General features: G+C 46.5%; 1 protein-coding gene and 1 long non-coding RNA gene across 3 annotated transcripts in view; one reads left to right on the top strand and one right to left on the bottom strand.

Annotated features, from left to right (window-relative positions):
* The window catches only part of glra3 (glycine receptor, alpha 3), a 223,113-nt gene that overhangs the window by 146,773 nt on the left and 59,121 nt on the right, over window positions 1–17,219 (top strand). For both annotated transcript variants that reach the window (XM_043704625.2, XM_043704642.2), the window contains exon 5: window positions 12,634–12,716. In XM_043704625.2, coding sequence (XP_043560560.2) covers window positions 12,634–12,716 — 83 coding nt within the window. The remainder of the gene's footprint in view (window positions 1–12,633; window positions 12,717–17,219) is intronic.
* Window positions 1–17,219, bottom strand: part of LOC148152002 (uncharacterized) — a 333,843-nt gene that overhangs the window by 57,007 nt on the left and 259,617 nt on the right. The gene's annotated exons all lie outside the window — the stretch shown is intronic.

Raw genomic sequence — 17,219 nt, forward strand, 5'->3', positions numbered from 1 at the left:
CCCTCTGTCTCTCTCTCTCTCTCTCTCTTTCTCTCTCTCTCCCTTTCTCCCACTCCTTTGGAGACTTTCACCGTTCTCTTCATCCAAATCCAAACCTCTCCTCAACCCAGATTCCTACACCTCTCCTCTCTGTCTAGATCCCATCCCTGATGTTCATGGTAGACCTTCCTTTTTGAATACTGGAGGCATGAGTTTAAGGTTGACAGTAAGAAAGTTTAAGGGAGATGTGCAAGGAAAGTTTTTGACACAGACAGTGACAGATTATCTGGAATATGCTGACTAGAGAGCTGGTGGTAGCAGATATGATAGCAAAAGTCAGGAGGCATTTAGACTGACACATGAAGAGGCAGGGAATAGAGGGATACAGGCCATGTACAAGCAGATGGGATTAGTTTAGGATGGCAACATGGTCAGCATTGTTATGGCAGGCCAAAGGGCATGTTTCTGTGCTGTACTATCCAATGTCATACAGAAAATCCCTGGCTCTCCAGCTGGACGTGATCCCCATTCCCCTAATGTGTCTTATTAGAACTCCTTCATAGATTCCCTACAGTGTAGAAACAGGCCCTTCAGCCCAACAAGTCCACACCGACCCTCCAAACAGTCACCCACCTAGACCCATTCCCCTACATTTACCCCTGACTAATGCACCTAAGCTACACATCCCTGGACACTGTGAGCAATTTAGTTTGGCCAATTCTTCTAACCTGCACATCTTCAGACAGTGGGAGGGAACTGGAGCACCTGGAAGAAACTCACGCAGACACAGGGAGAATGTACAAGCTTCACACAAACAGCTGTCAGAGGCTGGAATCAAACCCGGATTCCTGGCACTGTGAGGCAGCTGTGCTAACCACTAAGCCACTGTGCCGCCTTGTCTTCTGCGACCAGGAAAGATTATACCAATTGGTCAAACTGATTATTCTGAAAGCTCTGCTCTCTGTGCAGCATCCCCAGTGGTTCCACAGTAATGGAGTCACTACATAAATGCTATTATAGTACCTGCTAACAAAAGGTCAGTTGGACAATGATCGGTGAAAGGTGAAGGCCGACAATTCTCAGGTACCGGCAACTACACGCAGAAAACATGTAGGAATGGCAATCAGTCCTTTGCAATGTTAATCAACATCAACATTCATCGGAGGAGACATTCAACAACAGGATGCACGGAGCATCAAAAAGCGTTCACCAGCTGCAGACACTTCATAATGGGAAGCAATTTGCAATGAGAGGTATAACACAACAGGAGGAAATACTCAGACCATAGCTGGGAACAAGGAATGGTTCAAATTGTGCTTTGGTCCTTGCTGATGGTTTTGATATGCATGAATAGTTCAATCTGATTCATATTAGTCTCCAGTTCTGTACATCTTGCTGATAGCCTGTCTGTCTGACAGCCATCTGACAACTTTGGGAGCTTATTCACTGACATGTGTCAGAGTTCATCTTTCTACTTGGAGATCACAAGCCCCACCATTGTATAGCCTACGGGTGCCGTTTGTTTTCAAGGAAGGAGTGAGACAAAACCAACATTGGCATTATTTATGTGAGCAATTACCAAAACTGGAGCACAAATTCTGCTATACCCCACAGAACTTAGGGCAGATCCCTTTTTGCATTAATACCAAAGCAAAAACAGATTACACCAACAAAAACATTGATCAAGATGAGCACTCCCTCTCCACCTGGTGCTTCAGGCATGATGGAACTAAGAGGAAGAGTCTTAGCTACAGCGAATGAGGATGGTTCACCGATGGTTCATTTCTATTTCCAAATGGAGAGCCTTTTACACGTTATCTAACAATTTCTAGAGTCATATACAGTTAGAATTGTACTCTTTAACTCCTCACTGCTCATTCTCTCTCAGCAGAACCTCTTCCCTCTTTTGTCTGACATTGTTCCCTACATGGATTATGCCCACTGGTCCTTCCCTCTGCAGCTCCGAGTAGACATCCCAAACCCTAGCACCAGACATGGGACACTGCTTTGTGCACTCTTGCGATCAGCTGCAGAGTACTATGTCTATTCCTCTGATTATACTGCCTCCTGCTACCACTACAGTGGCAACGGCAGCAATTAGGGACCCAGAGCAGGGACTGTGGCAGTCAGCCACTTGGTGGGGTTGGTGTGCCCGCGCAGAATTCTGGCAGTCGGTGATATCGTGGAAGCAGCTGGGGGCTTGGAACAGCGCAAGAGGAGGACTCTGGCGGAATGTGGCAAGGCAGCTGGTGAGCCAAGGGGGTGGTAGCAGCAAGACAGAACAGCAGAGCTGCAGGGTTTAAGAGACTGAGCCCAACATGGGGCGAGATCAAGGCCAGCACAGGGAGATATCGAGCTCAGTGCAGGACAGATGAGCTTGGTGTGGGGAGAGAGATTGAGCCCAGTGCAGGAGGGGTGAGGGGGTGGGGGTTGGGGATGCAGTGGGGTGAAGAGAAAGAGCCCCGTGCCGGCGTGGAGTACAGGGAGAAGAGATAGAGTGCAGTGCAGGGGGAGGGATTGACCTCAGTGCAGGGATAAAGTTTAAAAAATCACACAACACCAGGTTATAGTCTAACAGGTTCATTTGGAAGCACTAGCTTTTGGAGCGCTGCTCCTTCATCAGATGGTTATGGAGTATAAGATCATAAGACACACAATTTATAGCAAAAGGTTACAGTGTGATATAACCACAATTATATATTAGAAAAGACCTGGGTTGTTTGTTATGTCTCTCAACTTTTACAATGAACATGTTGGTTTTAGTTCTTTCGTATGTAAATCACAGAACATATAAAAGTTACATTCTCAAGTGAACTTTACCAATTGGTGTCATGTCAGCCCAGGTGTGTCATTTAAGGTGTGAGCTTCCCTGTGAGAGATTGTCTGTGCCACTACGGTCAGACTGATTCTAATCTACAAAATGGATTTACAGAATTTTGCATGGATTCATGTAGTTTTTGACCAAAGTAAAATGTAATTCTGCAAGTATAAATTCACCCCACAAACTTGTGTGTCTCTGTGTGTGTCTGTATGTGGGGGGAGGGTTGGTGGGGAGGCAGGGATAATGAGTGTCTGTGAGAAAGTGTGTTTATGTGTGTGAGTCTGAGTGAAAAGGGGTACAAGTTGCAGATCGAGCCCAATGTTGGGGAGAGATCGAGCCCAATGCGGAGGGTGAGAGATTGAGGCCAGTGCAGGGAGAGAGAGATTGAGGCCAGTGCAGCGAGAGAGAGATTGAGGCCAGTGCAGGGAGAGAGAGATTGAGGCCAGTGCGGGGACAGAGAGATTGAGGCCAGTGCGGGGAGAGAGAGATTGAGCCCAGTGCGGGGAGAGACAGATTGAGCCCAGTGCGGGGAGAGAGAGATTGAGCCCAGTGCAGGGAGAGAGATTGAGCCCAGTGCAGGGAGAGAGAGATGGAGCCCAGTGCGGGGAGAGAGATTGAGCCCAGTGCAGGGAGAGAGAGATTGAGGCCAGTGCGGGGAGAGAGATCGAGCCCAGTGTAGGGAGAGAGATCGAGCCCAGTTTAGGGGAGAGATCGAGCACAATGCGGAGGGGGAGAGATAGAGCCCAGTGCATGGAGAGTCAGATCAAGCCCAATGTGGGGAAAGAGCAAGCTCAACAAGAGGGAGAGACAGAGCTCAGTGCAGGAAGAGAAGTTGAGCCCAGTGTTGGGCGAGAGATTTAGCCCAGTGCGGGGAGAGAGATCGAGCTTAGAGTGGCGAGAGAGATTGAGCCCAGTGCAGCGAGAGAGATTGAACCCAAAGCAGGGAGAGAGATCAAGCCCAGTTTGGGGAGAGAGATTGAGCTCAGTGTGGGGAGAGAGATTAGGACAGTGCGAAAAGAGAGTTTGAGCCCAGTGCGAGGAGAGAGATCGAGCCCAGTGCGGGGGGAGAGATCAAGCCCAGTGCGGGGAAGAGACTGAGTCCAGTGCACGGAGAGACCAGGCCCAGTGAAAGGTAGAAATCGAGCCCAGTGCGTGGAGAGAAATAGAGCCTAGTGTGGGGAGAGAGAGGGATACCAATGCGGGAGAGAGATCGAGCCCTGTGCGGGGGGAGATTGAACCAAGTATGGAGAGGGAGAGATGGAGTCCAGTGAGGGTGGAGAGAATGAGCCAAGCATGGAGCAGGGGAGGATCAGTACAAGGCCAGCAGGGGGAGAGATCGAGCCCAATGTGGTAGGGGGAAGAGATTGAGTCCATGTGAGGAAAGATCTAACTCAGTGCAGGGGAGAGACAGAGCCATCGCGGGGAGAGATCAAGCTCAGTGCAGAGTTGAGATCCAGCCTAGCATAGGGAGAGAGATCCAGCCCAGTGCGGGGAGAGGGAATGAGCCAAGCGCGCGGATAGAGAGCAAGTCCAGTGGGAGGAGAGGGATTGAGCCCAATGTCGGGTGGGGAAGAGATCGAGCCCAGTGCGGGGGGATAGATCGAACTCAGTGCGCGGTAAGAGATGAAGCCCAATACGGGGAGAGAGATCGAGCATGGTGCAGGGTAGAGATCGAGCCCAGTGTGGCGGGGAAGATCAAACCCAGCACAGGAAGAGAGATCGAGCCAGCACGGGAAGAGAGATCGAGCCCAGTTCAGGGAGAGATCGAGCCCAGTGCAGGGGGAAAGATCAAATTCAGTCCGGGGAGAGATCGAGCCCAGTTCGGGGAGAGAGATCGAGCCCAATGCAGAGACAAAGAGAGATCGAGCCCAGTGCGGGGAGAGAGATAGAGCCCAGTGCGAGGAGACAGATCGAGCCCTGTGCAGGGTAGAGATCGAACCCAGGGCGGGGAGAGAGAGAGAGATCGAGCCCTGTGCAAGGTAGAGATCAAGCCCAGTGCGGGGAGAGACAGAGAGAGATCGAGCCCAATGTGGGGAGAGAGAGAGAGGGAGAGAGATCGAGCCCAATGTGGGGAGAGAGAGAGAGGGAGAGAGATCGAGCCCAATGGGGGGAGAGAGAGAGAGAGAGATCGAGCCCAATGCAGGGACAGTGATCGATCCCAGTGCAGGGAGAGAGAGAGAGAGAGAGAGATCGAGCCCAATGCAGGGAGAGAGAGAGAGAGAGAGAGAGAGAGAGATCGAGCCCAGTGCAGGGACAGTGATCGATCCCAGTGTGGGGAGAGAGAGAGGGATCGAGCCCAGTGCAGGGAGAGAGAGAGAGAGAGATCCCAGTGCGGGGAGTGAGAGAGAGATCAAGCCCAATGCGGGGAGACAGAGAGAGATCAAGCCCACTGAGGGGAGAGAGAGAGAGAGATCGAGCCCAATGCAGGGAGAGAGAGAAAGATCGAGCCCACTGAGGGGAGAGAGAGAGAGAGAGAGAGATCGAGCCCAATGCAGGGAGAGAGAGAGAGATCGAGCCCAGTGCAGGGACAGTGATCGATTCAAGTGCGGGGAGAGAGAGAGAGATCAAGCCTACTGAGGGGAGAGAGAGAGAGAGAGATCGAGCCCTGTGCAAGGTAGAGATCGAGCCCAGTGCGGGGAGAGACAGAGAGAGATCGAGCCCAATGTGGGAAAAGAGAGGGAGAGAGATCAAGCCCAATGTGCGGAGAGAGAGGGAGAGAGATCAAGCCCAATGCGGGGAGAGAGAGAGAGAGAGAGAGAGAGAGATCAAGCCCAATGCAGGGAGAGAGAGAGAGAGAGAGGGATCGAGCCCAGTGCAGGGAGAGAGAGAGAGAGAGAGAGATCCCAGTGCGGGGAGAGAGAGAGAGATCAAGCCCAATGCGGGGGGAGAGAGAGAGAGAGAGATCGAGCCCAGTGCAGGGAGAGAGAGAGAGAGATCGAGCCCAGTGCAGGGACAGTGATCGATCCCAGTGCAGGGAGGGAGATCAAGCCCAGTGCAGGGACAGTGATCGATCCCAGTGCAGGGAGGGAGATCAAGCCCAGTGCAGGGAGAGGTCAAGCCTAGTACGGGAGAGAGAGTGAGCCCAGTGCGATGGGAGATACAGAGCCTAGTGCAGAGAGAGAGATCAAGCCCAATGAGGGGGGAGAGAATGAGCCAAGCACGGGTGGGTGTACAAACCCAGCAGGGGGAGAGATCGAGCCTAATGTGGTGGGGCAAAGAGATTGAGCCCAGAGCGGGGACAGAGAGAAATCGAGCCCAGTGCGGGGAGAGAGATTGAGCCCAGTGCGGGGAGAGAGAGATTGAGCCCTGTGTGGGGAGAGAGAGATTGAGCCCATTGTGGGGAGAGAGATCGAGCCCAGTGCGGGGAGAGAGATTGAGCCCAGTGCGGGGAGAGAGAGATTGAGCCCAGTCCGGGGAGAGAGATCGAGCCCAGTGCGGGGAGAGAGATTGAGCCCAGTGCGGGGAGAGAGATCGAGCCCAGTGCAGGGAGAGAGAGATTGAGCCCAGTGCGGGGAGAGAGATCGAGCCCAGTGCAGGGAGAGAGAGATTGAGCCCAGTGCAGGGAGAGAGATTGAGCCTAGCGTAGGGAGAAAGTTTGAGCCCAGTGCGAGGAGAGAGAGATTGAGCCCAGTGCGGGGAGAGAGATCGAGCCCAGTGTGGGGAGAGAGAGATTGAGCCCAGTACGGAGAGAGAGATCGTGCCCAGTGCGGGGAGAGAGAGATTGTGCCCAGTGCGGGGAGAGAGAGATTGAGCCCAGTGCGGGGAGAGAGAGATTGAGCCCAGTGCGGGGAGAGAGATAGAGCCCAGTGCGGGGAGAGAGAGATTGAGCCCAGTGAAGGGAGAGAGATTGAGCCTAGCGTAGGGAGACAGTTTGAGCCCAGTGCGAGGAGAGAGAGATCAAGCCCAGTGCAGGGAGGGAGATGGACCCCGGTCCGGGGGGAGTGATGGAGCCCAGTGCGGAGAGGGATCAATCCCTGTGTGGGGATAATCCATTGCGGAGTGACTGTAGGCCTATGGCTAAAGAAAGACTGTAATCTGGAACATTCCACTTCTGTCTTTATTTTTCTCCTTTTTATCTAAGGTTTTGTACATAAGCACCTTTGGACCTAAGATGGTGCTGGGACACACCTTTGCACATCTTTCCCTGTACTCCTGTACCCCTATACTTGAGTGCATACAGCAGTGTTGTATCCCTCTTAACAACTCTCGTTTGAATGGCTCACTGTGCCATGGTGCCATGCTTAGTTTGCTCATGGAGTTTACCACCTGCAGTTTCATGGAAGTTGGCTGCAGAGCTTACAATTCACTAAATCTAATCTACTCTACCTACTGCTCACATGTCATCTCCTCTATATTGGAGAGACACAATGCAGACTTGGTGACCACTTTTCAGAACACTGACATTCTGTTTATGAAAATGACCCTGAGCTTCCAACTACCTACCAGTTGGACACACCACTGAGTTCCTGTGCTAACGTTTCTGTCTCATGCTTTCTCAGTCTCCTCAGGTCGCTCGGTGCAAGCTGTAGAAACAACACCCCATCTTCCACTTGTTGTTGCAGCTTTCAGGATTGAACATTGAGTTTAACAATTTCAGAGCATGAACACCTCCTTCCATGTCTGTAATCCACCCCCACACTCCAAGTCCTATCAGAAAATGGGCTGCTTTCAGTACAACCAATCCATTTTCAATTACTGAGTCCTCATTTTCACATTTCTCACTTTTATTCTTTCTTTTGTCTGCCTATATTTTTTTCCTCTCTTTCTTTGTGACACTGTCACCACCTATCTGCTCATTTGCTCCCCCTGCAGCCCCAATATCCCCAGCATAAATACCATCTTTTCCTGGCAGTTATCAGTTCTGAAGAAGGGTCACTGGAATTGAGCAATAACTCTGATTCGCCAACTGCTGAGTTTCTCCAGCAAGTTCTTCTTTTGTTACTTTCGGAGCCTGGACCCTGTAAGACAATGTAAAGCGTGAGGCTCCTTCAATTCTCCTTTCTCAATCCCCCCACCTGACCCATTCACAATTGCTGACCCTGGCCACTGACCAACTCAGAAAGTCCTCTGTAACCGCCTTTAACCACCAAATCAATTAGCTTTAGAGCATAGTTTGCGCAGGATTGGACCAGAGAATTGTTTGTGATGATTTTGGGGCCATTTCTAATTGTGCATTACCCCTGAAAACCTTCAGGAGTTCTCAGGACAGGGTGAGACATGTTGTCCATATTGCTCTCTTTTCCCTTCCCTCCCAATTCTGACGGAATACACCAAATAGTCTGAGGACGTGGTGTTTGTGTTTGGCACAGCATTCCAGATGCAAGCCTGTGGCCTAACTCCAGAGGCAACAGTCTAATGACATAGGCTAATCCATTTGGTCTTGATATGAGGAGATACTCTTTCACCCACAGGGTGGTGAGCCTGTGGAATTCTCTGCCGCAGCAAGCGGTTGATTCCAAAATGCCGAATGATTTCAAGAAGGGGTTTGATCTAACTCTGAGTGCTAAAGGAATCAAACAGTGTGGGGAGAAAGCAGAAACAAAGTCTTTAATTGTATGATCAGCCATGATCATATTGAATTGTTCTCAGGGCCAAATAGTAGTTTTCTGTTTCAAAACTGTATTCAAGTTTGTGCAGCCTCTCCAAATGGCTTTAATAATTCAAGCTTCGACTCAAACATTTTCACAAACATAAAATTTCCTATTAACACAGCAGTGTTTCAGAATTTAGTTGCTTTTTATTCCATTAAAAAGTATTCTTGATGTACTTAAGAGCTATAACCTCGCATCAGTTTACTAGTACAGCTGCAAATATGTTTATCACATGAAGATTAGCACTAATTTCCCAGTCAGCAGCCAAATTTTAAATTTTAAAAAGTTAGAAAGAACTACTGAGCAATTTCATTAATGTGCATTAGTCACTGTCTTAGTAAACTTACTCTATTTTAATATGCCATCATCACCATTCTGCATACAAAAATTAATAATAAGAATATCTTCAGGGACCACAAACAGCTGCAAGTTGTGAAAACTCTCCAGTGACTATGTCAGACTGGGCCAATAGTAAGTTGGATGGACAGAACTGGATTCTATCGTCCTTATTATTAAAAACAAGCATTTAGAGTTTGCACTGACTGTAGTTTGATATTCCTCAGTATTGTGCTCTAATGTGGCAGATATTCACTGCATTGAAATCATCAAAAATATTTACGGCACAGATAGAGGTTATTCGGTCCAACATGTCTTTGCTGACTGACAAAGAGCTCGCAAGCCTAACCCCAATTCCTGCATGAGATCTATATGTCTTCAAAGAAGAAAGAAGAACAAAGAAAATTTACAGCCCAGGAACAGGTCCTTCGGCCCTCCAAGCCTGTGCCGATCCAAATCCACTGTCTAAACCTATCATCCAATTCCTAAGGATCTGTATTCCTTTGCTCCCCACCTACTTATGCGTCCGTCCAGATGCACCTTAAATGAATCTAGCATGCCTGTCTCTACTACCTCTGCTGGCAACACGTTCCAGGCACCTACCACCCTCTGTGTAAAGTACTTGCCGCATGTACCCCCTTAAACATTTCACCTCTCATCTTGAACGTGTGACCTCTTGTTATTGAATCCTTCACCCTGAGAAAAAGCTTATCTCTATCCACCCTGTCTATACCCTTCAAGATTTTATAGACCTCAGTCAGGTCCCCCCCCAAACTCCTTTTTTTAATGAAAACAATCCGAACCAACTCAACCTCTCTTCATAGCTCGCACCTTCCATACCAGGCAACATGCTCGTAAACCTTCTCTGCAATCTCTCCAAAGCATCCACATCCTTTTGGTAATGTGGTGACCAGAACAGTACACAGTATTCTAAATGCAGCTGAACGAAAGTCTTGTACAATTTTAACATGACTTGCCAGCTCTTATGGTCAACATCCTGTCTGATGAAGGCAAGCATTCTATATGCCTTCTTGACCACTCTGTCCACCTGTGCAGCCACCTTCAGGTAGTATGGACCTGAACACCCAGATCTCTCTGCTCATCAACTTTTCCCAAGGCTCTTCTGTTTACAGTATAGTTCACTCTAGAATTAGATCTTCCAAAATGCATCACCTCACATTTGCCTGGATTGAACTCCATCTGCCACTTCTCTGCCCAACTCTCCAGTTTATCTATATTCTCATGTATTCTTTGACTGTCCCCTATGCTGTCTGCTACTCCATCAAACTTCGTGTCTTCTGCAAACTTACTGATTAGACCACCAATGCCCTCTTCCAGATCATTTATGTCTGTCTATCACAAACAGCAGTGGGCCCAGCACTGATCCCTGTGGAACACCACTGGTCACTTTTCTCCATTTCGAAAAACTCCCTTCTATTGCTACTCTCTGTCTCCTGTTGTTCAACCAGTTCTTTATCCACCTAGCTAGAACACCCTGCACACCATATGACTTCACTTTCTCCATTAGTTTACCATGGGGAACCTTATCCAATGCCTTACTAAAGTTCATGTATATGACATCTACAGCCCTTCCTTCATCTATCAACTTGGTCACTTCCTCAAAGAACTCCATTAAGTCGGTAAAGCTTGATCTCCCCCGAACAAAACCATGTTGCCTAACACTAATAAGCCCATTCTCTTCCAAATATAAATAGATCCTATCTCTCCATGCCTTCTCTAGTAACTTCCCCACCACTGACATCAGGCTCACTGATCTGTAGTTACCCGGAATATCCCTACTACTCTTCTTGTACAGCGGGACAACATTAGCAATTCTCCAGTCCTCTGGTTTTTCACCTGTGTTTAAGGATGCTACAAAGATATCTGTCAGGGACCCAGCTATTTCCTCTCTCACCTTCCTCAGCAACTCGGGATAGATCTCTTCCGTCCTAGGGATTTGTCCACCGTAATGTCCTTTAGCCTACCCAACACATCTTCCCTCCTTATGTCAATGTGATCCAGAGTAAACAAACTTTTATCTCTAATTACAACATTCGTCTGCCTTACCCACTATACTCTTTGCATTAAAGCATATGCACTTCAGACCACCAGTTCCTTTGCGTTCATCTGCCCTCTGCTGACTCTTCCCCTTGGTAATGCTAGCTTCATGATCCTGTTCCTTACAGTCTCTAGTTTCCACTTCACTATCTACTAGTCTTCTCTTCTGGTTCCCAGCCCCCTGCCACATTAGTTTAAACCCTCCCCAACAGCAGTAGCAAAAAACTCCTCCAAGGACATTAGTTCCAGTCTGGTTCAGGTGTAGACCATCCATTTTGTAATAGTCCCACCTTCCCGAGAACCGGTCCTAATGTCTCACAAATCTGAACCCCTCCCTCCTACACAATCCCTCAAGCCACATGTTCATCCTGCCTATTCTTTCATTTCTACGCTGGCTAGCACGTGACACTGCTAGCATCCTGAGATCACTACCTTTAAGGTCCTCCTCTTTAACTTTTCTCCTAGCTCCCGGAATTCTGCTTTCAGGACCTCATCTTGCTTTTTACTTATATCGTTGGTGCCTATATGTACCACGACAACTGGCACCCTCCCCTTTCAGAATGCTCTGTAGCCGATCAGTGAAATCCCTGACCCGAACACCTGGGAGGCAACATACCATCCAGGAGTCTTATTTACTCCCACCTACTCCCCTTACAATAGAATCCCCTTACAATAGAATCCCCTATCACTATGGTCCTGCGAGTCTTTTTCCCTCCCTTCTGATCAGCTGTGCCCGCCATAGTGCCTTGATCCTGGCAACTGCTGCCTTCCCCTGATGAGCCATCTCCCCAACAGTATCCAAAACGGTATGCCTGTTTTGGAGGGAGATGACCGCAGGGCACACCTGCACTGCCTTCCTACTCTTTTTCTGCCCTTTGGTCACCCATTCACTGTCTCCCTCAGCAATTCTAATCTGCGGTGTGACCAATTCACTAAACATGCTAACCACGACCTCCTCAGCATCGCGGATGCTCTACAGTGAGTCCATCCGCAGCTTCAGAGCGGCATGCGGTCAAACAAGAGCTGCAGCTGGACGGTCAGCCACGTCCCTGAGCTCCCACATCAGGCAAGGGGTACATGCCATGGGTCTGAGGTCCCCTGTCATTGTTCCAGCTCCCTGCCACACCTTGAGAGAAAAATGTTTTCCATTAGTGCTCTACAGGAGATACAACACAATTGGTTCAACCAAACAATTGGTTTGGGTTTTGAATCATAACTTTTCTGCTGAAATCTCATGATTTATGCATAGTGTTCTATTGAGCTAACATTCTTCTCATACCTTTAATTAACTAAAATCTCAAACTTCACAACATTTGAGCATTAGAAGAATTTTGCTTATGCAACACAAACCTGCTCGACCATGACCTATTGAAACCGGTGACAAATATTATGAGTAACCGTTGCACAATTTGTAGCGAAGTTGCTTTTACCTGAATTACTCATGAGGAAATGAATTATGTTATAATTTGTTGTATTATTTGTATGTGCACAGAAAGCACTCTGTTCATCAGTGAAGTACTAACGCTTGCCAACCATGACTGAGAAATTGTTTTGTGTGAGGAGAGCAAAATGCCATTTAAATACATTAAGCAATGCTGTATTCCTGATGAAGGGCTTTTGCCCGAAACGTCAATTTTACTGCTCCTCGGATGCTGCCTGAATTGCTGTGCTTTTCCAGCACCACTCTAATTTAGACCCTGTATTGATATTTACGCCAATTGTTTATCAGCTTATAAAGTTTACATTTCGCTTTAATGTTTCAAACTGTTTTACCAAAATCTTTTCATTTTGTGAATTTATTGTACACATGAAACAATGTTGTCCAACACTACTGATCTAATCTTTCAGATTGACTTTAATTCTGTCATGCCCAATGGATCTGAAGAATTTCCCGATGGATGTTCAAACCTGCATAATGCAATTGGAGAGCTGTGAGTAACCTATTCCATTATCAGAACCTTTGATTGTGTTTGATGAAATATGTTTTCTCTTTCAGTCACAAATGCAGCAAGCCTCTTAGTTCATATCACTTCATTGGCCTGAATGTCCCATTGGTATATTTGGCATTCCTGCAATGACACATGCAGTGTGTAGATGATAAAGCAATGTTCAATATAACTCAAGATAATTAGTGGAGCATGTTATAACATGTCCTTTTTCTCCCCCTCTTACTACATTTCTGATTTCCTTTTTGCGAAGAAATTATAAAATGGCTTGGTAAAGCTTGTGGACACAGACACAAAATTACCATTTGGACTTTCACCCAAGTGTATGGCTTGATCTTGAATTGTGTCGCATGGGTATCCTTGTTATTCCTAGTCAGAACACATTATTGTCAATGCTGGAATCTGTACTGAGAAACAAATACTGGAGATCACAGCCAGTCAGGCAGCATCCATGGAGAGAGAGCAAACTATTGTTTCAGGTCCAGATGATCCACTGCGATCTCCAGCAGTTTTTGTTTCCAGTTATTCCTGATTGTGTTCTCACTGACTCCTCGTGGTCTATAATGTTGTCTATAGTATTGAATTGAATTGAATTAGCTTTATTGTCACACGTACTCAAATGAGTGCAGTGAAAAGTTTATAATTTGCTACTTGCAGTGGCATCTTAGGTACAGAGTATCCATAGAATCCCTGCAGCGGAATCAGCCCAACAAGTCCACACTGACCCTTCGAAGAGCATCTCACCCAAACACATCCCCCTACCCTATCCTTGCAATACTGCATTTCCCATGGCGAATGCACCTACACGTCCTTGAACATTTCGGGGAATTTAGCATGACCAATCCACCTAACCTGCACATCTTTGGACTGTGGGAAGAAACTGGGGCACCAGGCAGAAACCCACCCAGACACTAGGAGAACATATAAACTCCTTACAGACAGTCACCCGAGGTTGGAATCAAACCCGGGTCCCTATGAGGCAGCAGTGCTAACCACTGAGCCACTGTGCCGCCCTTGCAGTCCTTAGGAATAGGATAGAGAAATGAAGTAAACAAGTTATATTATAGTTATAAACAGCACAGCCATATGTCAGAAAAACAAGAAGCCAAGTAAAAAAGATGAACATTCACAATCTCTCTCCAAGTGCTCACCACAGGAATATTAAACAATGAGGATTGTGGACTCATTTTCATCTCCATAACTTGGACAATTGCAGCCTCAACTTCAAAATGATAGAATAAGAATTCCACTGTTCCTGACGACATTCCAGAATTAGTCTCAATTGCATTTTTAAAGGACTTTTGACAGCACTCCCACCTAATTTTAAAAAGCTTACACTTGGGGGTTGAGGCAGAATACATACCACCCCACCACAAAACTGTCAGACAACCACAGCTCATGGACAAATATTGTTGACTTCAAGAAGCTGCTAGTGATTTACTAAGCTGGACGGCTTCATTGGTTGATTCATGCATTGATTCAATCCTTTGCCCTAAGCACTGAAAATATCTGATTCTTCATCCCTTCCCAGCATCTCTTCGATTCTGGCATTCTTCATGTTCAGCAGTACTAAAGCACAGAGAAGAGAGGATGATTTGGAGGTGCTGGTGTTGGACTGGGGTGGACTAAGTTAAAAATCCCTCAATAACAGGTTATAGTCCAACAGGTTTATTTGGAAGCACTAGCTTTCAATGCATTGCTTCTGACGAAGTTACATGGGGTTTTTATGGGACAGAGACTGTAACGTCATTTGAAAGACTGAAGAAGGATATTGGAATACTGGTTTGGAATGGGGCGGATGTGGCCAGGTGAAGATGAGGTAGAGATGGGTGAGAGTTGTGGATGGATATGATTAGTAAATTAGATTGAAAGCATTGGTTCGATATCTGACCATTTTCAAAACAGTTCCAGTTTTTGAGTTATGAAAACAGAAATTGCTGGAAAAGCTCAGCAGTCTGGCAGCATCAGCAAAGACATCTGCTCCTCTCAGTATGCCCACCTTGAAGAGGTTCTGCTCCTCTCTCTGACATGATGGACAGCATCCACAGTTCTTTAGGTTTTTATGCAGTTTTTGGATGTTGCTTCCAGACCCCAGAATCGTCCCTATCCCTAAAATATGGGAAGATTGACACAAGTGAGGCAATAATGACTACACCCTCTATTATAGATTAAATTCTCTACAGTGTGGAAACAGGCCCTTCAGCCCCACAAGTTCACACCGAACCTCCGAAGAGTAACCCACCCAGACCCATTTCCCTCTGACTAATACACCTAACACTATGGGCAATTTAGCATGGCCAATTCACCTAACCTGCACATCTTTGGATTGTGGGAGGAAACCAGAGCAACCCCACACAGACACGGGGAGAACATGCAAACTCCGCGCCGACAGTCGCCTGAGGCTGGAATTGAACCTGGGGCCCTGGTGCTGTGAGGCAGCAGTGCTAACCACTGAGCCACCGTGCTGCCCTGTGTTAAACATTGCACAATGCCAGATTGTAATCCAACAGATTTATTTAGAAGTACTAGTTTACGGAGTGCTGCTCCTTCATCAGGTGCTTTATCTGAGATCAGCAATTCACCTGACCTGCACATCCTTGGACTATGAGAGGAAACCAGAGCATCCAAAGAAAACCCACACATACTACAGGGAGAATGTGCAAGCACCACACAGGCTGGAATCGAAGCCAGGTCCCTGGCGCTGTGAGGCACCACTGAGCCAACTTGCCACTGTGAGAATGAGCTTCTTTACAGAATGTAACATTATTATATCAGATTTCTACCCACTACCATAGAATTTTGGGCTGGTTAGCTTAGTTGTCTGGATGTCTAATTTGTGATGCCAACAGTGTAGGTTCATTCCCTTCACCAGCCAAGGTTACTGCAAAGGACCTTTACTTCTCAATCTCTCCCCTTGGCTGAAGTATGCAGACCCTCAGTTTAAACCTCCATGAGTCATCTGTTTCTAGAGAGCAACTTACACGTCTTTTAGCAGACCCTCTTTCTACCATTTTAAATATTACAATGAAACTAAATAAAGCAAAATTGTGATGTGATACCTTCTTAAAGGGGCTGATCTTTCTCTTCATGCTATTTTTCAAAACCAATGTTGTGTTGAGTACTCATGAAGTGGAAGGCAGAAAGCTAGAGTTTGTTTGTAAAAATGGTAGGAGGCAAGAGTGCATGGTCTCTTTAAGAGATAAAGTGTTTCTGTGCAACAAATTGTCTGTGGGCAATGGTTGCAGGTGCTCAAATTGAAACATTTGTATCAAAAAGCCATTCAATTTAGCAGGCACAAGCAGCATTGTTACCAAGGCAACAGTTTAATTTGAAACAGGCTCTTAGCTACCACAAACCTATTAAAATTCAATTTGGTGGTTTTGGTGACTCAGAGCCAATTGGATTATAAAGAAATTAATATTTTTAAAAATTATTTAAAAAGGGGGCATTTGGAGATCAAGGAAGAGCGCCAACAGCCATCTGAAGAGATAACAATTGTGAGCTCTCTGAGAAAGCACCATCTATCTACAAAATGTACCACAGCACTTTTAGCTAATATTCCAGACAAATGAAATTACAGAGAAAACATCCCTGATGGCAGGATCAGTGGAAGAAACATGTTTGTGATTTGAGATCAGCAGAAGAAAGGCTGGAAAGAAGAAAAGAAGACAGAGCATTCCGGATAACAAATTCCATGTGAACTTTGAGAGACAAAGTTTTAATTTATTGCTTTCATATTACTTGGATTTATGCAAATAGGATCTGTGTTTATTGGAATATCATACCAATAGAATTTAGCTCAATAAGGGAATAGTTAGTAGTTAGAGAGGAATTGTTCAGTCTGTTAGTAATTCTGTTAATTTGTTCACTGTTAGGATTAAATAAATAAACTGTTACTTGTTATGTATAAAGTGAGTATCAGGAATTCCTTTCATTTAACCACTCTTTTAGTAGATTACAAGAGGCAAGGCCAACCTCTCTGGATGGTTTGAGTTTAACTGTTAGAGGGGAACCCTTAATCCTGCCATTACATTTTGGGGCTGATGTTTTGATTTAAGTAGGAGAAAGCAAGGACTGCAAATGCTGGAGATCAACATCGAAAAGTGTGGTGCTGGAAAAGCACAGCAGGTCAGGCAGCATCCGAGGAGCAGTTCGGCCTTAGGTCCTTCATCAGGAATGGTTTAATTATAATGCAAATAGTCACAGAAACCTGAGTTCCTCTGAATGTCACATGGGCTTAAAATGCTGAGATATTTTCTGCTGGCGCATGACAAACTGTGATGTTTCTTTCAGCACAATGTCAGTGAACTCCTCACTGTGTCCTAATATCCCCCTCGTGGATGAAAAGCTACTTAACTCATACTGAAGCATTTTCATTGAATCTCTTTTGGGCTTTGGGATTTAGGCTTAATGATCCCTGTTCCTGTCTGATGATCAGACCTTCATTCAAAATAGGTTCACTCCGTAAGTGTTAAACTAGAAAAGGGA

Source organism: Chiloscyllium plagiosum, unplaced genomic scaffold (assembly GCF_037043375.1).
Source record: "Chiloscyllium plagiosum isolate Xiang-an unplaced genomic scaffold, Cpla_swu_hap1 HiC_scaffold_2, whole genome shotgun sequence".
In the NCBI taxonomy this organism is placed as follows: domain Eukaryota; kingdom Metazoa; phylum Chordata; class Chondrichthyes; order Orectolobiformes; family Hemiscylliidae; genus Chiloscyllium; species Chiloscyllium plagiosum.